General features: G+C 44.4%; 1 protein-coding gene across 4 annotated transcripts in view; it reads right to left on the bottom strand.

Annotated features, from left to right (window-relative positions):
* Positions 1 to 25,351, bottom strand: part of CSNK1G1 (casein kinase 1 gamma 1) — a 241,454-nt gene that overhangs the window by 73,225 nt on the left and 142,878 nt on the right. For all 4 annotated transcript variants that reach the window (XM_038746458.1, XM_038746457.1, XM_038746456.1 and 1 more), the window contains exon 4: positions 23,470 to 23,539. In XM_038746458.1, coding sequence (XP_038602386.1) covers positions 23,470 to 23,539 — 70 coding nt within the window. The remainder of the gene's footprint in view (positions 1 to 23,469; positions 23,540 to 25,351) is intronic.

Consider the following 25,351-nt stretch of genomic DNA (forward strand, 5'->3'; position numbering starts at 1 on the left):
TGGGGGCTGCTACTTGAAGGTGTCCTATCTTTGGACACTTCTCCACTGTCCTGAGGGTTTGTGATTAGTTTGTGGGGTGTCCACTGCCCCCTACTCGGTGCTTTTCCACCTGGCAAACATAAATGATAAAATGCCACGGTGTCCAGCACGGGGGCTACCTCTGGCCCCAAATTGGTGCCCGGGGTGTGTTGATATGGCCCTTTCACTGCCAACAAAGCACAGCAGCCCTCTTGGTCCTTTCTACTTCTGGGTCTTTCTGGATTCAAGGGATAAGGGGTGGGTTAGGATGGTCACTGTTTTTGCTCAAAAAGCTATGGGGGCGTGAGCCTGTTGTTGGGTAGGGACCGTCTCTATATGTTGCCGATTTGTACTTTCCAAGTGCTTAGTACAGTGCTCTGCACACACTAAGCACTCAATAAATACGACTGAATGAATGCTAAGTTGCCCTCACAGTGCCAAGTTCATGGGAAGCACTGACCTCATTGCCACCAGGAAGCTGGCGCCTAAAGCTTGAAGCCATGGCAGTAGCTTTCTACATTTCTCGTCAGAAGTGGTGCTGCTCACTTTTTTTTCTTCCGTTTTCTTAATGGCATTTATTAAGCACTCACTATGCACCAGGCACTGTACCAAGTGCTACACTGGATGCAAGCTAATCGGTCCCTGTCCCACCTGGGGCTCACAGTCTTAATTCCCATTTAACTGAGGCCCGGGGAAGTGAAGTGACTTGCCCAAGGTCACCTGGCAGACAAGTGGTGAAGCTGAGATTAGAACCCAGGTCCTTCTGACTCTCAAGCCCATGCTCTACCCATTAGGCCATGCTGTTTCACTTCCACACCTTGTTTACCGAGAATTTTCAATGGCCCTGCTGGCGTCATCAGTCCTAGAGCGCTGATGTTCAGCAGAGCCTGGGAGAATCAAGTTGGGAGACGGCCAGAGTAATTACATCTTGAAGCCTTATAATAATAATTAGGGCATTCACGACGCACTTACATAAGGTTAGGGGCTCAGACCCAATCTCTGTCCCCCACAGGCCTCACGATCTATCGGATCCCCCTTTTACAGATGAAGGAAACTGAGGCCCAGAAAAGTGGCTTTACCAAAGACACACAGCTGGCCAACGGCTGAACTGGGACTTGATCCCAGGTCTGCTGACTCCTAGGCCTGTGGAATTTCCATTAGACCATGCTATTCCCTCTCTTGGCTACTTTCCCAATTTCTTCTGACAGTGCTCGCTCTCCTCTTCTTTTCTCCCCATTTCCCCACATCCTTTGCTCCAAGCTTCCCTATTTGTCCTCCCTCTTCATTTCTTCGCTGTCTCTCGAGTATCTGCAACTTCCTAGTTCTCACCTTCAAACCCTGGGAGAAAGTGAAACCCAACCAAGTCTTATGCGTTGAATTTTCATGGGTCAGTCAAGGATTTCCTGTAAGTGAGGAAGCTACACATTCCAAGAAGCCAGGGACCCCTGTTTATTAGGGGAGAGGTGCAGGAACCGTGTTCTGAGTTAAGAGATGAAAACAGGACACAGGCACTCGGCACAATAGACTTAAGAAGGGAACCGACCTGGCTAAAGTGATGGGGAGAGAAGAAAATTTTGGCTGAAAAATAAAGAAGGGAAACAGCAGCACTGGAAGGGAAGGGAAAGGAAACTGAGCTCATGCCTGTTAGATTCCTCTTTGAATTCTGCACACTAAAAGTTTATGTTGGTACTTAGACAATCCTCTAAAAGGGCCAGTTTTGGGGGGTGACATTCCCAAAAAGTAAACTCATAAAGATGATAGAGGTCTGTTTTATAAATATGGCTCTGCTTTCTCCTCATAATGCCACCCATCCCATATTCTGATCAAGGAAATCACTAAAACACCAGTTTATCAGCACACATTTATAAAACTCATGAGATTTGGAACACTTTTTGTACCTATTTGTACAGTTAGAAATGTAACATAACTAAACTTTCTTCCAAATGGCTGTATTGAAGAACCCCCAAAGTCAAAGAGAAACTTAAGCTGCTGCTTCATTCACATAAACGGGAAGGAAATCTGGAACTTTTTTCAAATGATTCTTGACTATAGTCCAGGTTACTAGGGCAGATAAATCAGAAAATATCTCATGTCAGAGCATGATGAAAAAACTGATTTGCATCTACACAGCACCTTTTAACTACTCTCAAAGATTTCCATTCTCTAGTATCCTAATTAAATTATTTATGTTAGGCAAGGAGTAGCTGGCCCATTTTACTAACCGAGAAATACAGGTGTTGAAAGGTTGAAGTCATTTGTCAAGTTGAGTTCATCTGAGTCAAAAATTCCCAAAGTTGTGCAACCAACATCTTAGAAAAAGTTCAGGTGCACTGAATTCCTGTGGCCCAGCAAAAATCAGATTACAGTGATGTGGGAGTTGCTGACAAAATGGAGGAAATGCAAATACACCAAATGAAGAGCCGATCTAATGCTGTCACAGGGAAAACTCTCATTTTTCACAGTAATTTATGAAAAGTTGTGTAATTCCATATATTCTCTAGTCCCCTGTCTCTGGTTGTTGCTGGCATTACAACTGGTCCCTGCTCAATAATTTACTTCACATTTTGCAATGACAAAGCAGTTTTTACATAAGAAAATACTAAAAGATCTTCCCATTCTGATTCACAAAATCACTCAATTTTCTCACCAAGCCTAGCTTTCACACCATAAATCACCCTTTGAATCAGAGAGTAGGCAACCTTAACTTTAGGCCCCTTGAAATCGATAAAGAAATTAGTAGTAAACACATTTGCCTATATCATTTACCTAGCATAAGGATCTCAAGATCCCTACCAATTGATAGAACCGGAGTCTCTGCAGTTTTCAGCTTCATCATCTCCTGTTTTCTCTCGGAAATTCCTACATATTATAGGTGATGATGCAATTTGGGCTGTTTTAATGTTCAAAGAAGATACTGGAGAATGGATCACGGGGATGGTTAGAAAGAAGAGATGGTCTTAATTACAAGTTGGATGGAAATAGCTTAATTTCATTTGGAGAACTGTAGTTTACAGGCTTTCCTTTGAAACAAATGTTTTTGCTTACTTAATTTTGGAAGCTCGGAGATGAACAAAGAGAGAGGCATTAGGAATGAGTAGACTGAACCAAACACACACATTCTTCTTTTTATCTCGTTCCAGAGCAGACTATCAGCATCATCAATGGTATTAAGCGCTTACTATTTGCAGAGCACTGAACTAAGCACTTGGGAGCGTACACTACAACAGAGTTGGTAGACAAAAGTTCTGCCCACATTGAGCTTACAGTCTAGAGGGGAGAGACAGACACTAATTTATAGATATGTATATAAGTGCTGTGGGTCTGAGGGTGGGGTGAATATCCAACGCCCAAAGGTCACAGATCCAAATGCAGTCACGGCCCACCAGACACTGGCTAGGAACTGATACTAACAAGCCATTCCAAATTATATCAGATTTCCATTTTGGGTCACAATATGTACGTTGCACTGTGAATCTCAAAATCACCCTTCGTACTTGAAGAATGTGTCACCAATGGTGAAATTCACCTAAAGAGAACACGTGTGGACGAAAAGACGGGTGCGGGATGTGCAATTCTGTCCACACTGTGCCCACAACAAAGCCTGGCCCTTGCCGCGTTGTCATGTTTGCTTTTGGCAGCAAAAGCCTCCTCACTTCGCTAACCCTTTGAAGTGCTGGTTCAAAAACAGTTGCTTCTTTCTAGGCTGTAGTGCTCAATGATGGTTCACAGGTGGAATCGACTCTCATTTTTAGAGAAAATGCTACATTTTTGGCTGGAATGTAGCACTGCCTGACACATTGTTTTGCTGTATACTTAAAATGTTTCCTCTGCCCATCTTCATTTCAGTTTCCCAATTTCTGCTCATACAACAGCTGTTTGAATATCCTACCACCATTGACCCTTCCCTTCTTTCTTTGTCCCTACACTGGATCCTCAAAGACTTCAACATCCACATGAATGCTCCCAATGACCTCTCCGCTGCCTGTTTCCTCTCATTCCTCAACTCCACCGGCCTTCTACTCCGTCCACCCCACCTCACCTACTCACCAACTTAGCCAAACACTCAATCTCATCACCCCTGAGCACCGTACAATCTATCTAACCTCACCAACTCTAAAATCCCACCCTTTGACCATAATCTCCTGGCCTGCCTTTCCAATACTCCCCCACAAATCTGTCCTGTTCCCCCAGTGAGACTTCTGATCTTTTGACCCCATCCAATTTTTGAAAGTCATCATTATTCTTGTCGCCATACCCAACCTACCTTCTCTCAACACACAAATCCACAACCTCAACCTTGCCCTCTCAACTGAACTCAATTCCCTTATTCTCCTCTCCCTTTGCCTACCACGTACCACTAACCCACAACCATGGATAACCCCTACGGTACGGCTGCTCCACTCTTGCGCATGAGCTGTGGAGCTCTGCTGGCAGAAATCTAGAGATCAGGTCCACCGCATCCATCTGCAATTCATCCTCACCTGCCTAATTTCTGCCCTCTCCTCCACCTGGCAACAATATTTCTTTTCTTCATATTGCCCCTCATGCCCAACGGCTGTTTCAGACTTTTAACTCCCTCCTCAAGACCCTGTCCCCCCATCGCCTCAACTCTTGCCCTTAGTGACCCGGCCATGAACTTCATTGGTAAAATGACATAATTAGGCAAGATCTCCCTAAAAACCTCTGCTATTCCCCTCTAGTCCCTTCCTCCTCCAGTCCTCTCTTTGACTTTCCCATCCTTTCCAGTAGTATCTCAAGAGGAGATGTCCAGCCTTCATTCAAATTCACCTGTGCTTCTGATCCCATCCCTTCTCCTCTCATCAAGGTACACTGCCCCCTTCTTTCTTCCCTCCGTGACTGCCATCTTCAATCACTCCCTTTGCAGTGGCTCCTTCACTGCTTTCAAGCACGCCCATATATCCTCTATCCCAATAAAAACACAAACATGACTCCACGGCACCTTCCGGTTATCAACCCAACTCCCTCCTAACATTCCTCCCAAACTCTTTGAGCAAGTTGTCTATACCCAATGTCTCCACTTCCTCTCCTCTCTCTCTCCTTGACCCACCTGCAATCTGGCTCCCAACCCATCCAATCCACAGAAAGTGCTCAAAAAATGGCCTCCATCTTGCTAAATCCAATGGCCACTACTCTTATCCTAATACTCCTTGACCTTTCTCCTGTCTTCAACAGTGTGGACCATGCCCCTCTCCTGATGACATTATTTAACCTTGGCTTTGCTGAATCTGTCTTCTCCTGGTTCTCCTATCTTAATGACCGTTCCTTCTCAGTCTCTTCCAAAGACTCCTCCTCTGTCACCCACCTGTGAACTGTGGGGGTCCCTCAAGGCTCAGTTCTGGGTCCCTTTCTATTCTCCATCTTCACTCACTCCCTTGAAGAACTCATTTGCTCTCATGTCTTCAACTATCACTCCTGTGTAAATGATTCCCAAACCTACCTTCTTTCTCAGCTGCCTAGTATTTCCTTTCGGTTTCACGATGGCTCTATTTGAATATCAGGCCAATACCTCAAACTTAACATGTTCAAAACCGAACTCTTCATTTCTTCACCAGAACCCTGTTCTCCCGCGTCCTTCCTAACATTTGCAGATAGCACCACTATCTTCCCCATCTCACAAACCCGTAGTCTCGGCAATACCCTCGACTCACTTCTTTCATTCAGTCCAAAATTCAATCTCTCATGAAATCCTGAGCTCTAGAATCTGTCCTTTCCTTTCCATCCGGCTGTTAGCCTGCTAATCCAAGTACTCATCATTCCCCACCTTAACTATGGCATCAGCCTTCTTACTGATCTCCCTGCATCCAATCTCTCCCCTTTACAGTCCGTACTTCACTCTGGTGCCCACATAACGTTTTTGAAAAAGCATTCATTCAGTCCCTATCTCCCCGCTCCTCACCACCAATGGTGCCCATCAACCACCGTATCAAACAGGAACTCCTCACCATCCATCCGCTGTAAGGACCTCATCCAAGCTCCCTCCTCTGCCCTAGCCTCTCTGATTTCTTTCCTACTGCAACCTCACCCAAACACTCTACTCCTCTAATACCAACTTATTCTCTGTAGCTCCATCTCATCGGTCCCACCACCGACTTCATGCCCACGCTCTCCCTCGAGCCTGAACTCCTTCCCCCTTTATATCCGACAGGCCACCACTCTCCCCAACTCTCCCCACCTTCAAATCCCTCCTAAAAATCACATCTCCAAGAGGCCTCCCCAGACTAAGCCCTTTATCTCCCCATCCGCTCTCTTCTCTGCAATGACTCCACACTTGGGTGTCTACCCCTTAAGCGCTTTCATACTCTCCCCAACCCCTCAGTACTTATGTAAATATTCTTACACCCCACTATTTCCCCTAGCCCTCATCTATTTTATTGCCTGTCTCCCCCTCTAGTCTGTAGTTCTCCCCGTGGACAGGGATAGCATCTACCAACTCTGTTGTATGGCACTGTGTGCTCTGAACACCATAAGCGCTCAATTAATACCAATGATTGATTGGATCCACTTTCCTCTGCTGGATTACGACAGGGAGAGGGATTGTGTTGGATCTGTTATGTAGGTAGTTATTCCAGCGCTTAGTCCATAATAGACAATATTTTTGGGGTGGGATTTTAGCACTTACTCCGTGCCTCGCACAGTACTAAGTGCTGGTATATGTTGCTAACTTGTACTTCCCAAGCGCTTAGTACAGTGCTCTGCACACAGTAAGCGCTCAATAAATATGATTGATGATGGTATAGATGCCACATAATAACGTAACTAATCTGCATCCCACCAGTGCAGTTATTTTGAAATGGCCATATACTTACTCTCTCTCTCTAACACACAAACGCACACACACACACCCCACCCCCCGACAATAGGGAGGAAAAGCCTATAAATCCCTTCATCAAATGGTCCTGATTTAACTTTCAGAGAATAAATCAAAAAGAGATTAGCTGAATTAAAGATCATCGTTTCTCAATGATTCATCAGAAAGCGCTTCTCCAGTTGTAATGGTATTTTTTGACTTCAACAGATTATACTAATCTGAGTACAACAGAAGAAAAAGACACTGGCCCTGTCCACAGGGAACTAACTCTGGTGACACAGATATGAAAATATTTAGTATTAGAATGATCAGAAAAATTACTGGTTTATACGTATGTAACATACATCTACAGATTACATTTTAAAAATATGTCTATTGTCTGTGGACATATAAATACACAGAACAAAAGACACATTTTTTAAATTCACAGAGGTGGGAGCAGTAGTAATGGTAACACTGCTTATAAAGTGCTTACTGTGTGCAGAGTATTAAGTGGATTAATTGTTGAGAGAGAATACACAGGTGAATTAGAAACATCCCTGTCCCTTGGGGGGCTCACAATTTAAGAGTTTAAGTGGAAAGAAGGGATTGGAGACAGACACATCAGGAGTGAGGTTCCATAGACGGCAGCAACAAATTCCCCCAACCCCAGGCTAAAGTTAAAGTTATTAGAGTTTGGAGGAGGTAGGTTTCCGTTGTTGGGTAGGGACCGTCTCTATATGTTGCCAACTTGTTCTTCCCAAGCGCTTAGTCCAGTGCTCTGCACACAGTAAGCACTCAATAGATACGATTGAATGAATGAATGAATGAATGAACCCAAAGGAACATATTTTTCACAAAGTGGGTGATGAACAACATAATTTGTTACTTCAGGAACTTGGTGCCAGCAGGACATAACAATATGTTCAAGAATGATTTGGATAAACTCAGGAATGTAAAGGCCACGATTAAGGAGAAAATTGGTTATATTAGATGGCACATTCTTAAGCCATTAGGAATGTCAAGACAGGCAGCGGCCAACAAATTGTTTTTCTAAATGTACGTGCCGTTCTTCTAGAACGTAAGGTTTGCGCTCTTGAGATGCTTATACTAAATAACTCCCAGGCCTGTGCTCTTTCCACTAGGCCATTCTGCTCCTCATAAAATTCACCAAATGCCCAGAGAGAAATCATAGCCTCTTCTATTATTGGACCAACCTCATGGGCCTTCCTCAACAGCAACGGCAATTTCTTTGATCATTCAGCACTCTGCGCCAGAACAAGTTCACACTGTTGAAGAACATGCCCTAATTCCTCACCAAAACATGTATGTTAAAACATGCGGCGTTTAGAATGGTGCTCAGTGCTTAGAACAGTGCTTGGCACACAGTAAACACTTAATACTATTATTGTTGCCAATTTGTACTTTCCAAGCGCTTAGTACAGTGCTCTGCACACAGTAAGCGCTCAATAAATACGATTGATGATTATTATTATGGCAAAGTAGAATGTATTATATTGTCTTTGATGAAGACCAAGTATGAAAATAAATGTACCACTGATTGGACTCAAGAAGGCGTTTCTCGTGCTGTTATTCCCAAGTGCTTGGGCAGACCCCTTGCATGTACTAACAGTACTAATCAAAACAAAAAACAGGGCCAAACAATTCAACTACACTCTGGTTATTCTAACAGGCAACCGTTTAAAGTCATCTTTTTTGTAATATAGATTATAATAAAAATAGCATCTTTGGTCAGGAACAACTTTCATATTTTTAATGTACAAGGAAGAAAGAATCTAACACTTCTATGCAATCTGACAGTAGCAGGCAATCAATGGTAATAGATCATACTATTCAAGGAACGTACTTTAAGGCCAAAATGTTAAGCAAGACATTAGGAACTGAGAATTGGGATGAAGCCAGAAGTATTCTTGGAGGCCTTTTACAATTTCTATTAGCTATTTTTTTCCTTCACATTAAACGCATTAAGATGTCCCTATTGGAAGACAGATCTCATTTCTCTGCGACTAATGGAAAGCTACATTTTTAGTTAGTGGGGCCACTGAATTCTGTGACTTTTCACAACCACCATGACACGGCCAATTTTCCTGAGTTTAATAACAGTGAGAATGACTGTCCTGACCCAGCTGAGCTCAGGATGTTTCCCCAGACTTTCCAGAAAGGGACATTTTGGGGATTTTTTTTGTTTGCTCCTTTTCTAGTTTTCAGTCCAAGTGATATTAATGAACAGAGCCTTAGCCAGACATATTATAAACCATTAATGCTTTACGAGTTCCAGCTTGCCTTAGCCCGGGTCTCTCCCCAAATCTACACAGAATAAATGTAAATGTACAGGCCTTGTTGCTCAGAACCTACAACTCATCCGGGACTTCCTTTCCTCCTAAGAACCTAGTTGGGTGTTCAGTCGTCCGTTTTTGAAGTGGACGGTCCACTTTCCCGCTGACCTCTTTCCTGTCACCTGACATTTCTGTACCTAGTATTTTAATTTTTAGGCACCCAGTCTCCCTCTGCCTCAGCTCCTGCTGCTAAATCCCGTGGTTTGGAAGAAGTGCCCGTATTTATAGGGATCTGGGAGGGGAACACAACACTGCTAGAGTAAAGAGGGAGGAGAAATCAGGGGGGTCTTCCTTGAGGGCACGTTCGACGCTCTGCACTTTTAATAATAATGATAATAATAATAATAATAATAATAATAATAATAATGACATTTTTTAAGTGCTTACTATGTGCAAAGCACTGTTCTAAGCGCTGGGGAGGACAAAAGGTGATCAGGTTGTCCCACGTGGGGCTCACAGTCTTAACCCCCATTTTACAGATGAGGTAACTGAGGCCCAGAGAAGTTAAGCGGCTCGCCCAAAGTCACCCAGCTGACAACTGGTGGAGCCGGGATTGGGTACCTTATTACATCAATACAAGGCATAATCTGCAAAATGGACAGGGCCGATATTAACAAATCAGCAAAGGGGCATCTTATATTCCTGAGTGTAGTCAGGGACACCCTAACACTCTCCCATTGCAATTTGATGGAACTAATTCTCTCCCTGGTCACCTGCTCATGCGTAACATTAGCATCGTCATCATCATTACTATCATCATTATATGTGTTAATTGCTTACTATTCTAAACACGGGGGTATATACAAGTTTATCAGATCAGACACCGTCCCTGGCCCACCTGGGGCTCTCACTCTAAGTAGGAGGGAGAAGAGGTATTGAGTCCCCATTTTACAGGTGAGGAAACCGAGGCTCAGAGACGTAAAGTGATTTGCCCAGGGTCACACAGCAGGCAAGTGGCGGAGCTGGGATTAGAACCTAGGTCCTCTAACTCCCAGGCCTGTGCTCTTTCCAATTAGGCCATTCTGCTCCTCATAAAATTCAACAAATGCCCAGAGAGAAATCTTCTATTATTGGACCAATTTCATGGGCCTTCCTCAAATAACTCACTTCCTGTTTCATACTCTGAGACATGGCTGGTAAACCCCATCTTCTCCAAACGAATAGGACTATCTACTATTCATACTGCACCTACCTCCCCAAATTCAAGTGCTTTTCAAATTTCTTCAATTAGTATTTTTATTGTTGTTATTGGCAATATACACTAACAAGGATCATAGCAAAAGTGTTTTCCATTTTAATTCCCACATCATCATGAATAATAATCAAAATAATTATAATGGGGGTGGTATTTGTTAAGCGCTTACTATCTGCCAGGCACTGTACTAAGCACTGGGGTGGACACAAGCAGATTGGGTTGGACCCAGTCCCTGACCCACCTAGGGCTCACAGTCTTAATCCCCATTTTACAGATGAGGTAACTGAAGCCCAGAGACGTTAAGTGACTTGCCTAAGGTCACCCAGCAGACAAGCGGCAGAGCCAGGATTAGAACCAGGTCCTTCTGACTCCAAGCCCGTGCTCTACCCAATAGGCCAAGCTGCTTCTCTAGATAAGGGACCAAGTATTTCCTCATTTTACAGTTGAGGAAACTGAGAAGCAGGGAAGCAAAGGGAAGTGTCTGAAGTGAACAGAAGATGTTCCTCCCCCCGACATCTCCAGTCCGAGAGAGAGTAAGTTCCTTGTGGACAGGGATCGCATGTACTTTCCCAAGAGTTGAGAGATGAAAATGTCTTAATTGCTGCTGTTTCTAAGGCCTTCACTTAAATTTCCTCCGGAAAATGGAGAATATAATTGAAACCTCTCCGTCTTTCGTTAGGTTTCCCTTTATAACCAAAATATCTGTGTCTAGGATTAGCAGCCCTGGTTGCATCACCAGCTCCCAACTGTTCCCAATCAGTCACTGATCTCCAGGAAATTCATGTGCCTTGAACTTTACTGTTTAAATAAGGCTGTTATCTAAATTTCCTTTGGAGTCCACTAAACAGCAGGCCCACGGCTCAGAATCTGGGCTTCAATTTGCGTGCAGCGTGCTGGAGCAATGCAGTGGAAAGAAATCTTGAAATTTAAGGTCTTCCATGTGATTCGCTGAGGTTTAAAGACAGTGAGGTCAGATTTCCCAAGTGTGCAAAACCAGGTTTGAAAACTCCCTAGATAATTCAAAACTCAAATGTGATTTGGAAAGAGCCACTTATTGAAGGTAAATGGTGGTAAATCGGAAATGAAAATGATGCAAAAGGAGAAGCGCACTAAGGAAGAATTTGGTGTTTGTCTGAGGACAAATACATTTCAAGGAAATTACGAACAGGATAGTCTGAGTAAAAGATTTCCAGTTCTGATATGCTATGCAAACTAAAAACTTTACTCCATGGTGAAATGTGGGAAAGAACATTTCAATTCTAGTCAAACACACTAATTTAGAAGCCCATTCCAGCTAACATCACCATATCTTCAATTTCCCAAGCAAGATGACTGTGTAATTTTTGATTAAGCATTGTCCTCCATTCTGCCCATTATTTCAGTCACCAGAATTGCCTATTTGTGTGCAGGATACTGACTGAATTAAACCAAAAATAGAAGATATGGTTCCAGCCCTCCAAAATTTTACAAACTAAAGGAGGAGAATCACGAACAAAATTTACACTGCACTATTCTTAGCGCTGGGTAAAACAAGATCCCAGTCCTTGAGCTGCCTGCAGTTTAATGGAGTTGGTAAGCAAACAAAAACCACAAAATAAATACATAAACCTTCAGCTCTGGGTCTAAGTGCTAAGGAAACAGGGGTCGGCAGCGTGACTAGAGTAATAGGGGTCTGTCAGGAAATGCTTCATAGAGGTGATTTTTTAGTGGCGTTTAAAGCGGGGAGAAATGTGGTCTAGGGAAGTAGAGAATTGTTAATCCATAGGCTAGCGAGATGAATTTGGGCCAAGTGGAGGATATGACATGAGGGTAGCTGGAGAAAACGTCTACTACATAACGGGGTGGGGGGGACGAGAAACACTGCTGAAGTGTTCTGAGCCACTTGGTGATGACAATCTTACTGTCATCCTAGAATGATGATTTGTGCTGTTGTGGGTAAATAAAGCTGAAGGGGGTGAATTTAGAGTGAGGAAAGCTAGCAGAGACACAGTTACAGTAATCTAAGCATGCACTGATGAGGGCTTGAATGAGGCTAAGAGCTCTGATACCAAAGAGAAATGTGAGAGTTCGTGAAATATTGCAGAGGAAAAAAAAAAAACCCAGCCAGTTTTAGTGACAGATGGGATTGGATGTGCGGGGCCGCGGGGGAGCGATGACAGAGTGAAGTTCAAGATGACTCTAGGGTTGTGTGAGGAATAGGGCGGATAGTGGTGCTATGAATAGTGACAGAAACTTGGGGGAGGCTAGAGGGGGTTTAAGAAGGAAGTTGAGGAGTTATAATGATGGGATTTAGTAAGCAGGGATTATATGACAAGCACTGTGTTAAACATCCCTGTCCGACCCAGGACCCACAGTCTAAGTGGAGGGAGGCAGGTATTTCGCCCCCATTTTACAGATAAGGAAAATGAGGCATGGAGAGGTTTAAGTGGCTGGCTCAAGATCACACAGCAGACAAGGGGTGGAGCTGATAAAGACTCTAGATCTCCAGGCTCCAACTCTTACCACTAAGCCACGCTTTCCAAGTGCCGGTTATTGCCGGGTAGTAAAGCAGGCACTTGGGAAGGAGCACTAACTCTTTCAGACCAGGAGAGGATTATTTCTTTAATGCACTGCAACTGATTATGCACGGTGTAGGCCAACATGCATTTAACAGTCCCCCACGTTGTCTGAAAGAATCAACTTCTAATTTAGCGCCCGGGAGCAAATTTAGGCATTGGGTGAATTAGAGTAGATCAATCAATCGATCAATCGCATTTACTGAGCGCTTACTGTGTGCAGAGCACTGTACTAAGCGCTTGGGAAATACAAGTTGGTAACATATAGCGACGGTCCCTACCCAACAGTGGGCTCACAGTCTAAAAGGGGGAGACAGAGAACAAAACCAAACATATTAACAGCTAATCATGCTGGACACAGTAGCGTGGCTTAGTGGCAAGACCACGGGCTTGGGAGTCGGAGGACATGGGTTCTAATCCCAGCTCCGCCACTTGTCTGCTTGTATGCCTCAGTTACCTCCTCTGTAAAATGGGGATTAAAAGTGTAAGCCCCAAGTGGGACAACTGATTACCCTGTATTTACCCCAGCGCTTAGAACAGTGCTTGGGCATAGTAAGCGCTTAACAAATACCATAATTATTATTATTACTGTTATCCCATTTGGGGCCCCCAGTCTTAATCCCCATTTTACAGATCTATCCACTCGGCCCACGCTGCTTCTCGACTGCTTCACTAGGGTTCACGCTGCTTCGTTGTGTACCTAGGAGCTTTGGGTGGCTGTGAGGACATAAGTGCTTAGGAAGTAGTTGAGTGACTAAGCCTGGGGGAGGAGAAAATCAGTCGGAAAAGACTTCTTGGAGGTGGTGGGGCTTCAGAAAGGCTTTGAATATGAGGAGAGCTGAAGTCTGGCAGATTTGACAGGGAACAGATTTCTAGACGGGTGGAGGGTGCACGGTCGGAGGCAGGAAAGGTGGATGCAAAGGCCAGTGGGACGGTTTACTTGGGGGAAAAGTAGAGAACATGCTGGGGAATCGGAGGGGATGAGGCCGTATCACTAGGAAGGAGAGAACTGATACAAAGGTCGGCCTAACTTGATCTAAAAGCAAAATAGGGACGTTATGTGAACAGATCAATCAATGGTATTTATTGAGCACTGACTGTGAGCGGAACATTGTACTAAGCGCTTGGGAAAGTACAAGATAACTGAGTTTGTAGTCAAGTTCCCTGTCCACAAGGAGCTTACTGCGGGGGCGGGGGGGAAGACTTTAAAATAAATTACTGATAGGGAAAATAGTAGAGTATAAGGATATGTACGTACGTGCTTTGGGGTTGGGGTGAGTAGCACAGTGGTTCAGGAGTGCACAGTCAACCGGGAAGGGAGGGGAGACAGGGGAAGCGAGGGCTTAAACAGGGAAGCCCCTTTGGGGGAGAGGTGATTTTAGGAAGGTTTTAGGAGCGGAGAGTGGTGGTCGGTCGGATATGGAGGGGGACAGAGTTTCAGGTCTGAGGGAGGACGTGGGCGGGGGATACGCCAGACAGTGGTACAGAGAATAAGCTGGCGTTAGACGAGTGACATGTAGGGGCTGAGATGTAGTGGGAGATTAGCAGGATAAGGTGGAGGATGTGTGCTGATCTGAGTGTCTTCAAAGCCAATGTGATGGAGTTTTTTGGATTTTTACCATCATTATTTTAAATAATGATATTTGTTAATAATAATAATGGCATTTGTTAAGCGCTTACTATGTGCAGGGCACTGTTCTAAGCGCTGGGGGGGATGCAAGGTGATCAAGTTGTCCTACGTAGGGCTCACAGTCTTAATCCCCATTTTACAGATGAGGTAACTGAGGCTCAGAGAAGTGAAGTGACTTGCCCAAGGTCACACAGCAGACCCTTACTATGTTCCAGGCACCGTACTAAGAGCTGGGGTAGGTACAAGTTAATCAGGTTGGACATAGTCTCTGCCCCACAGAGCACTCGCAGCCTGAATCTCTATTTCACAGGTGAAGCAACAGGCACAGAGAAGTTAAGCGACTTGCCCAAGGTCACGCAGCAGATGCGGCGGTGGATGGGCAACTAACGGAGGCTTTTGAGGGGTGGGACGATATGGACTGAATGGTTTTTCAGAAAAATCATCCAGACAGCAGAACCAAGTATGGACTGGGGACAGATGACTTTCCCAAAAAACAAAAAAGATTAGTGGGGAAGAAAGCAAAGGTTCTAGGGCTTACTTTAAATATAAAAGGTTGAAATGAGACATAATCTGCATACTGTAACTACTTCATTTACGGATATTTTATCTTAGAGTTGTTCAGTTTGTATGCTAAGTATATGTATATATGTTTGTACGTATTTATTACTCTATTTATTTATTTTATTTGTACATATTTATTCTATTTATTTTATTTTGTTCATATGTTTTGTTTTGTTGTCTGTCTCCCGCTTCTAGACTGTGAGCCCACTGTTGGGTAGGGACCGTCTCTATAAGTTGCCAACTTGTACTTCCCAAGTGCTTAGTACAGTGCTCTGCACCCAGTAAGTGCTCAATAAATACAATTGAATGAATGAATGAATGTCCACCTCCGATCTGCCTTTGGGGTTAGCACTAGGGGTTATGCCCGTTTTACTTTCTGAACAATGTGAGGAGAGCGAGCGTCAAAGAGACAGGTGTTGCCTAGATGTTGAAGAAAAAGTTTGAGCCTCAGATTGCCTCTATTTAAAAATCACTGTCCTCAGTTGTCACACGGTCCTCAGTGTCATACTTCATGCCGCTGCCCGGATTGTCCTTGTCCAGAAACGCTCTGGGCATGTTACTCCCCTCCTCAAAAATCTCCAGTGGCTACCAGTCACCCTACGCATCAAGCAAAAACTCCGCACTCTCAGCTTCAAGGCTGTCCATCCCCTCGCCCCCTCCTACCTCACCTCCCTTCTGTCCTTCTCCAGCCCAGCCCGCACCCTCCGCTCCTCGGCCGCTAATCTCCTCACCGTGCCTCGTTCTCGCCTGTCCCGCCGTCGACCCCCGGCCCACATCCTCCCTCGGGCCTGGAATGCCCTCCCTCCACACATCCGCCAAGCTAGCTCTCTTCCTCCCTTCAAGGCCCTACTGGGAGCTCACCTCCTCCAGGAGGCCTTCCCAGGCTGAGCCCCCTCTTTCTTCTCCCCCTCCTTCCCCTCTCCATCCCCCCTGCCTTACCTCCTTCCCTTCCCCACAGCACCTGTATATATGTATATATGTTTGTATGTATTTATTACTCTATTTATTGTACTTGTACATATTCTATTTATTTTATTTTGTTAATGCGTTTTGTTCTGTTCTCTGTCTCCCCCTTCTAGACTGTGAGCCCACTGTTGGGTAGGGACCATCTCTATATGTTGCCAATTTGTACTTCCCAAGCGCTTAGTACAGTGTTCTGCACACAGTAAGTGCTCAATAAATACAATTGAATGAATGAATGAACATGGAAACCAACCTAATGTAGAAGAAAAGATTTCTACCACTTAGACTGATACTCAAAAGTTCATGCTCTGGAATATTGAACAGGGACATCTTCACTAACAGCAAATGGCATGGAATGCTGATTTCATTTATTTTTCTAAAGGAGGCTGGGGTGGCCTAGTGAAAAGAGCACCGGCCTCGGAGTCAGGGGTCCTGGGTTCTTACCCTGGCTCCATCACTTGCCTGCTGCATGACTCGGGGTTAGTCCTTTAACTTCTCTGTGCCTCAGTTTTCTCATCTCTTCATCTATTACATGGAGATTTAACACCTGTTCTCCCTCCCACTTAAATACGCACCCTGTGTGGGATAGGGACTGTGTCCAACCTAATTAACTGATATCTACCTGCAGTATTTAGTACAGTTCTAAGCACATAGTGAACACTTAACCAACGCCATAGTTGTTGTTATCATGCCGGGACAATGTGAGTCAATGCAGATTTTCAATTCTCCCACAATGCCCATTTTCACTCTCATTTTGGCTAGAACACTTTGTTAAACAACCTAGTCTTTCTTTCCTCCTTCAAATCCACAGTTCTACCACACTTCAAAGTTTTTCTGAAACCCCATCTCCTCCAGGATGCTTTCCCCAATTAATTTTTCTTCTCCGCAAGAAACATATCCCCCTTCTATCGCTTCAGCGGTCCTGGGCCAATTGTCCACTTATGCACGTGAAGCACTTATCCCATCGACTTACCCGACCACTCACGCACTTGCTAATTCTCATCTCTGTTTTTACCTTTCTAATCTTCTTTCTGTGAATAATTTTATGCCTGATGCCCCCTTTCTCAAAGGCTAGACTATAACTCCTTGAAGGCAGGGTCACTTGGCTCTGTGACCTGTGCATACTACAAGGTGATCATCCTTCGTATGGAGTTACCCCAGAATGCAGTCCCGACATTGTGTGTAGGTGCACACCCAACCCACATCACAGTCCAGTGCCGAATATGGTATCACAGGCTCGTGACAGATAAAAATACGAACTGACGGTGGTTGAGGAGGTGTACCTGTGGAGGAAAATTTAGCCTAGAAGGGTTGGATTTCCTGCTCCCTCAATCTGCCAGTGGGTCATTCAAACTGAAAAGGAGATGTGGGAGAGACAGCTATTCTAACAAAGGACAGCAATATTTACAAATGAAAACAGCATTTCGTGGAATGGACCAACCTGAGTGATTCCAAGAAAAAGTAGGTTAAAAAAAAAATCCAGATTACCCTTTCCAAGAGCTGGAAGATAGTTTGTTTCAACATTCCAACAGCACCAATAAATCACTTTGCAGCTCTTACTTTCACCGAAGCCTTCCAGTTTGCTCTGACCATCTGCCAGAAGTTCACTGCTCCCTATCTGATGGCTCCAACCCCTCTCTCAATGTCTGCCCGACCCTAAAAAAATTTTTGCTGGACCCCAATGCACCACCCACCAATCGCCCCACTTCCCTCACTCCATTCTGAAATGGTATTTGTTAAGCGCTCACTATGTGCCAGACACTGGACTAAGAGCTGGGGGAGCTACTAACTAATTAAGTTGGACAGTGTCCATGTCCCACCTGGTGCTCACAGTCTTAAACCCCATTTTACAGATGAGGGAACTGAGGCACAGACAAGTTCAGTCACTTGCCCAAGGTCATTCCCATCCTAACTTCTCAAACAGGTTGTTTGCACATGTTGTCTTGACGACTCCTCCTCCAACACTCTTCGTGGCCCTCTAAAAATCCAGTTTCCACCTGCTTCGTTCCACTGCGACTGCTCTCTACAAGGTCACCGATGACTTCGCTTTTGCCAATGCAACAGAGTCTACTCCACTGTAATTCATCTTCCTTCTCCTTTGCTTTTGCCAGTGTTAACCACTCCATTCTCTTGAAAACACTAAGGTGTTTTTTCTGACCAAGATCGCTCTTGATTTTCCTCTTATACCTCTGGCTGTCTCATAGGACAGCTTTTCCTCTGCCTCCCACCTCTTAACTCTGGGTGACCCCTCAGGGCTCTGTTCCTGGTTCTCCTCAACCTACACCCACACTGGGAGCTTGTCCATTTCCATGGCTTCAACTACTAACCCAATGTGGGGGCATCCCAAACCTTAACTTCTCTCTTCTCATTTGCTCACACTTCCTCCTACTTCCCAACTTCTCTTTCTGGATGTCCCGCCTAGCGTCTCAAACTTAATGTGCTCAAAACTGAACTTTTCATCTTCCCTCCTGAATCCTCTCCTTCACCTCACTGTCCCATCACAGTCGACACCACCACTATCCTCCTGGTCTCTCAACCTTGGCATAATCCTTTACTTTTCCTTCTCTTTCAAATCCCATACTCGGTCTGTTGCCAACACTGTCATTCCTTCTTCTGTTCCATTTCCAGGACCTCTCCGCTTTTCAACCAAACAGACATCAAGCTGGTCCAGGCACTTGTCACATCCTGATTTAATTACTGCCTCAGTCACCTTGCTGAACTTCCTACCTCTAGTCTTTGTCTTCGCTGGTGTGTACTTCACTCTGCTCCCAGGATCATTTTTCTAAAATGTAGTCATGCACACATTTCTTCCTTTTTCAATGGTTGACCCATCCTCTCCGCATCAGGCAGAAACTCCTGACTACGGCTTTTAAGGTTTTCAGACAGCTCTCTTCCTTCTACTTAACCCTGCCAGTATAGTTCACACCCCTCTAGTCTTTAGCTCTTTGTCGGCAGGGATCGTGTCTACCAACTTTATTATATTGTAATCAATCAATCATTTATATTGAGCATTTACTGTGCGCACAGCACTGCACTGAGCGCTTGGGAGAGTACGATAGAGCAGAGTTGGTAGAAATGCTCCCTGTCCACAACAAGCTACTGTCTAGAAGCAGAGACAAACATTCAAATAAACACAATTATGGCTATGGATATAAACGCTGTGGGGTTGAGGGAGGGGTGACTAAAGGGTGCAAATCCAGGTACAAGTGTGATGCAGAAGGGAGTAGGAGAAGGAGAGGAGAAGTGCCAAGTGCTTAGTACAAGGCTTTGCACACAGTAAGCACTCCATAAATATCATTGATTGATTCGTTCCTCTAAAGTCCACCTATTCACTGTACTTCATTCTCACTTCTTTCAGTCAACCTACTGCTCAAGCTTTCCTTCCTACTAAAAATTCCTGCACTCTTCACATCTGTCAGACTGCTGCTTCCCACAGCATCACAACCCTTCTGAAATCACGTCTCCTCCAGGAGGCCCTCCTTGATTGATTTCTAAACTCCCCAATTTATATCCCTCCCCAAAAACCACTTTTGCACATCCACACTACCGAAGCATTCTCAGACCCCTAGTGCTTTTATGTACATATCTTTATGCTCAATCCTTTTCTTCTATCTATATTTAAGTATTTGTCTCCTGAACTAGATTAAAAGCTCCCTGAGGGTAGGAATCATATTTACTCTGTTACATTCTCCCAAGTGCTTAGTACAGTGACTGCATTTCATAAGCATTATTGATCGGTTGCTTCATTGAGATTAAATATTTAGCTGGGTTAAGGCGGCAATTTCTACATAGCTTGTATTTTGCAGCTTCCTAAGGAAAATAAAAATCATTTTTGACTCCCACTATTCTTTTGGGAAGAATATGCTCCTGCCATGGTGGGCCAAAATCTAGAACTACAGTCAAAAAGAACATGGTTCAATTATGATCCATTACTGCTTGCACTCTCAAAAATGAACCTTACAGAATATGCTACCCCTCCCAAATACAGAGAATTGCAATGTCACTATAATACAAAAGGGGCCCACAAAAGCACTAGAGAATAGAGTTTATCAGTAATAATAATAATACAAAATAGTAATGGTAGTATTTAAGACCTTTCTACATGAAAAGCACTGAGGTAAATGCAAGATAATCAAGGTGGACACAGTTCCTATCTCACAAAGGACTAAGCCTAAGTAGGAGGGAGAACAGGAATTGAATCCCCAATCTACAGAGGAGGAAACTGAGGCTCAAAGAAGTTAAGTGACTTGCCCAAGGTCACACAGCAGGTAAGTAACAGAGCTGGAATTAGGATCCAGCCCTCTGAATCCCAAGCCATTAGGATTCTACTAGGCTGTACCATTTCTCAAAAAATTGAGACGCACCATGGCCCAGTAGGCAGGCCCCAAGCCTGGGAATCAGAAGAACCTGAGTTCTAATCCCGGGTCCACCACTTGTCTGCAGAGCGACCTTGGGCAGGTCATTTCACTTCTCTGGGCCTCAGTTACCTCATCTGTAAACCGGAGATTGACTGTTAGCCCCATGTGGGACAATGGGCTGTGTCCAACCTGATTAACTGGTGTCCACTCTAGTGCTTAGTACAGTGGCTGGCATATAGTAAGCACTTCACAAATACCATTTAAAAAAAAAAAATCAAGAGTACCCCCAAAGAGTGCCTCTGAGCCCAGGGTGAGAGATGATGGCAGCTTCATTGGAAGCAACAGGAAGCAGCACACTTGCCCAAGTCTTGAAAAACTTTTGGGCTGTCTCCTGGAGAGGTATTCAGGGAAGTCCCCCTAACTCAAGGAAGGAGGGGATTGCAGACCCAGCGCAGAATTCCCTGGTCCTGTATTCTGGGCATGTTGGGTAGGTACTGTCTCTATATGCTGCCAATTTGTACTTCCCAAGCGCTTAGTACAGTGCTCTGCACACAGTAAGCGCTCAATAAATACGATTGATGATAATGATGATGATATTAAAAGACGGGGCCAGGTGCAGAGGCTCTAGTTTTCCTGGGTCAACCCAAGCAGTTGTGGTAGCATTTGGTTCTCAGTGGCACAAGGTAAGCCAAGGCCTCAGGTGCCACTACTACTCCACTTCAAGGAACGCCAGGACTTCTCCTCCTCAGGGGGAAAGTCGGAGACCTGTAAACCAGTGCTGACCTGGGGCATGTGCGGTGAGATTCAGGGGGATAGCTCCCTTTTGGGAAGATGGGAGTGGGCAGGAAGGAGATCCTGTTATTTCCCCCTTTGGCTCTCCCCGTGTGTGCTCCTTATCAGAGCCCGGGTGAGCACGTGAACCACAGTCAGACTCAAAATGCTCTACACCGGCTTCAACTTTTCAGGACAGAAGAAAAGGGGGCCACTGCCCGGCTAGTTCTGATTCTAGTGTCTGGGCTGAACCTTGGCGCCGGGCTGAAATTCAGAGAAACTGAGAAACTACATGCTCTGAGGTATATCCTGGGGCAGCAAATTTTAAATTAAGGGCTGGGAGCAATCAATCCATCAATCAATGGTATTTACTGAGTGCTTACTGTGTGCAGAGCCCACTTCTAGACCGTTAGCCCACTGTTGGGTAGGGACCGTCTCTATATGTTGCCAACTTGTACTTCCCAAGCGCTTAGTACAGTGCTCTGCACACAGTAAGCGCTCAATAAATATGATTGAATGAATGAATGAATGCAGAGCACTGAATTAAATGCTTGGGAGAGTACAACGGAGTTGACAGACATGTTCCCTGCCCACAAGGAGCTTTCAATCTAGGTGGAGAGACAGACTTTAATATAAATAATTTACAGATCAGTGGTGTGGAGGCTGAGGGTGAGATGAATACCAAATGCCCACAGAGTAAGGATCCAAGTTCTGCTTGACTGTCTGCCTCTCTGACCTGAGGAAGTTTTGTGGGTAAGAATGGGTGGGAGAGGTTTCGGAATATCACCATCTTCATCGGTATTTATTGAACACTTACTGTGTGCAGAGCACGGCACTAAGTGCTTGCGAGAGTACAATACCATAAAGTTGGCAGACAGTTTCCCTTTCCACGGTGAGCTTACAGTCTAGAGGGTCTGAAATCGGGGGTTTGAGAGTGGGGGAAAGGAGAGGGGGAGGACGAGAGGGACTGGAGTTAGAGGGGGCTTGGTGACGGTTGTTGGACTGTGAATAAGTGGAGGTGGGCTCTGGTGGGCCAGGGGTGCAGGAGCTGAGGGACAAAGAGGGCTGAAAAACTGAAAAACAATCGGGGAGTGAGGAGAAGCTACCTGGGCCCATGGCTCGGGAGGACCTCGCTGGCTTGACCGGGAGGTCACCATGGCCATCCTGCCCCAGTACGTGGCACACTTGAAACCTTCTACTTCCAATTATCGCCTCTGACAGTGTCACTAAGGAACTAAAAAACAGCCCTGGCAGTGCTGGGGAGAGGTGCGGCCCCTCCTTATATGCAGCCAATCTGGAGAATCAATCAATCAATGGTATTTATTGAGTGCTTGCTCTGTGCAGAGCGCTGCACTATGCGGTTCGGAAAACACGATTCAAAAGAATGAGCTGGGAGATTCCCTACCCGAAACGAGCTTACAGTCTAGAAAATGCAGGAAAGGGTGAACTCTGACCAGGGCAGGGACAGGAGGAGGCACCAGGCACCATTTCTAGGCATCCAAAGCACCAAAATGGATTGACAGCTAATTGGATTGATTGGGGAGTTATAGTGTCAGGTTACAGAACAGTCATTTAAGAAATGACAGCTTCCAGGGTCCCCACTGACATTTCTTCTGAAGTGATTAATGTGGCTTTAAATTGAAAAAGTCTCCCGTCCAGAAGTCTTCACAGATGTCGGGTGGCTACCTCCCTTGTACATTAATTACAACGACAGAGTGAAAAGATGCAGTGGTAGTCTCAGAGCTGTGTTCTGCAGGTCTTTAAAATAGATACAGCCTTCATGGGTCATGAACACGATGACTTGTGGCTCCACACCCATTTTCTTCATTTGCCACTGAAAAACCAAACTCAGCTGAGGATATTTAAGGCAGCCTAAAACATAGCTGGGTTATCTGGTTCAATGAATCAATGGTATTTATTGAGCACGTACTATGTGCAGAGCACTATACTAAGCGCTTGGGAGAGTATGATACAACAGTTAACAGACACATTCCCTGTCCACAAGGAGCTTAAAGTCTAGAGGGTTCTGTGGATACCATAATAGCATCTACTCTCACAACAAAGTGCTCATCTATTAAATTATTACTCCAGGCAACAATCCTCTCAATATGGGGGGTGGAGGGGTCAACTTGGCCAGGGGAGACATTTAGATTTGATAAAAGTATAAACCTGCAGCGTTTCCTGCCCAGTACAAAATTTTCCAGCTTTAGGCCGAAGCACACGCTAGGCAGAGGAAAAAAAGTCTCAACTTACCTGCATTGCCGAGCTGCTTATAAAACCGGTATTCTAAATGAAGCTGTGGGGCACGTGATTTTATTGGTTCCTGCAACCCAAGAGAAGAAATTATTATCAAATTGAGCCACAAATGGATCTTTTCAGGGCTAGGGTACGTATTATTCATTATCAATGTGCTATGATAATGCAGCTGACGACTTTAAGCCAGTCGGAATTACAGCGTTTGCTTTCACTGGTGAAGATTTTAGTTAAGAGGAGCACTTTCTTCTTGAAACCCCAAAGATTAGAGGGGCACAACAGGTCTCGGCCTAGATACCCTCCTATAGAAATGTGAGCCAGATTTGAGCCAAGGTGGCCCCTGCTCCCTTTACCACTTCACACTCTTAGGCTTGGAGAACAAATCACGGTCTCTCGCAAAGGGGAGGAATCAAATCCCTGTGCTTTTACTTCAACAATAAGGCAATCAATCAATCAATCGTATTTATTGAGCGCTTACTGTGTGCAGAGCACTGGACTAAGCGCTTGGGAAGTACAAGCTGGCAACATATAGAGACAGTCCCTACCCAACAGTGGACTCACAGTCTAAAAGGGGGAGACAGAGAACAAAACCATACTAACAAAATAAAATAAATAGAATAGATATGTACAAGTAAAATAAATAAATAAATAAATAAATAAATAGAGTAATAAATATGTACAAACATAAGAAGCAGCGTGGCTCAGTGGAAAGAGCCCGGGCTTTGGAGTCCGAGGTCATGGGTTCGAATCCCGGCTCCGCCACATGTCTGCTGTGTGACCTTGGGCAAGTCACTTAACTTCTCTGAGCCTCAGTTACCTCAGCTGTAAAATGGGGATTAAGACTGTGAGCCCCACATAGGACAACCTGATCACCTTGTATCCCTCCCCCCAGCGCTTAGAACAGTGCTCTGCACATAGTAAGCGCTTAACAAATGTCAATATGTATTTTATTTATATATACATACAAACATGTATATATAACTGTATATATAACATATATATACATACATATACATATATATACATATATATATATATAACATATAATATATATGTAACTGCCCTCTTGAACCAAATGCCTGCCATGCTAGAACCCTGAACTGAATTTCAACAGATCCTTGCCAGCATTGCTTCTATACCCATAAACTCACATAACTTGGTAGGGGGAAGGGAGGCAAGCTGTGAAATTAAATCAATCAATCAATCAATCATACTTATTGAGCGCTTACTGTGTGCAGAGCACTGTACCAAGCGCTTGGGAAGTACCAGTTGGCAACATATAGAGACAGTCCCTACCCAATGCTGTGGAGGATGAAATGTTATATAATGTTGTGAAAACACATTTGAAATAAGCACTGTATAACAAAGCTTTGTTCGGGCCTCCAAAGTTGGTGCCTTCTGAAGCACCAAGAGATCAAATTGTCAGACACACACATACAAGTCTGCACGAAAGTTTGGGATTGGCCTCAGACTCTAGGTATGACAGGCAGTGGTGACAGTCTGTAAAGAAAAAGACAACAAAAAGTAACCTTAAAATGGGAGTCTCCTTTTGTTCGTGCGACTTCAAGTATTACAAATGAATATGGCATTCATGCTGTTCAGAGGAACATGGTGCTTAGGGGCAATCTTTACGATCATGTTCTACAGTTAAATAAATAGTGAAGTGAATGATATATACTTGTTTTAAGTAAAAAAAAATCCACTGGGGGAACTCTATTAACAGTTTCTACTATCCCAAGACCTTCATTTTCAAACTAGAGGTGAAAAGCACTTTGTTCTCACATATTTATTTATTTTGCTTGTACATATCTATTCTATTTATTTTATTTTGTTAATGTGGTTGGTTTTGTTCTCTGTCTCCCCTTTCTAGACTGTGAGCCCA

The sequence above is a fragment of the Tachyglossus aculeatus genome, chromosome 5 (genome assembly GCF_015852505.1).
Source record: "Tachyglossus aculeatus isolate mTacAcu1 chromosome 5, mTacAcu1.pri, whole genome shotgun sequence".
Taxonomy (NCBI): Eukaryota; Metazoa; Chordata; class Mammalia; order Monotremata; family Tachyglossidae; genus Tachyglossus; species Tachyglossus aculeatus.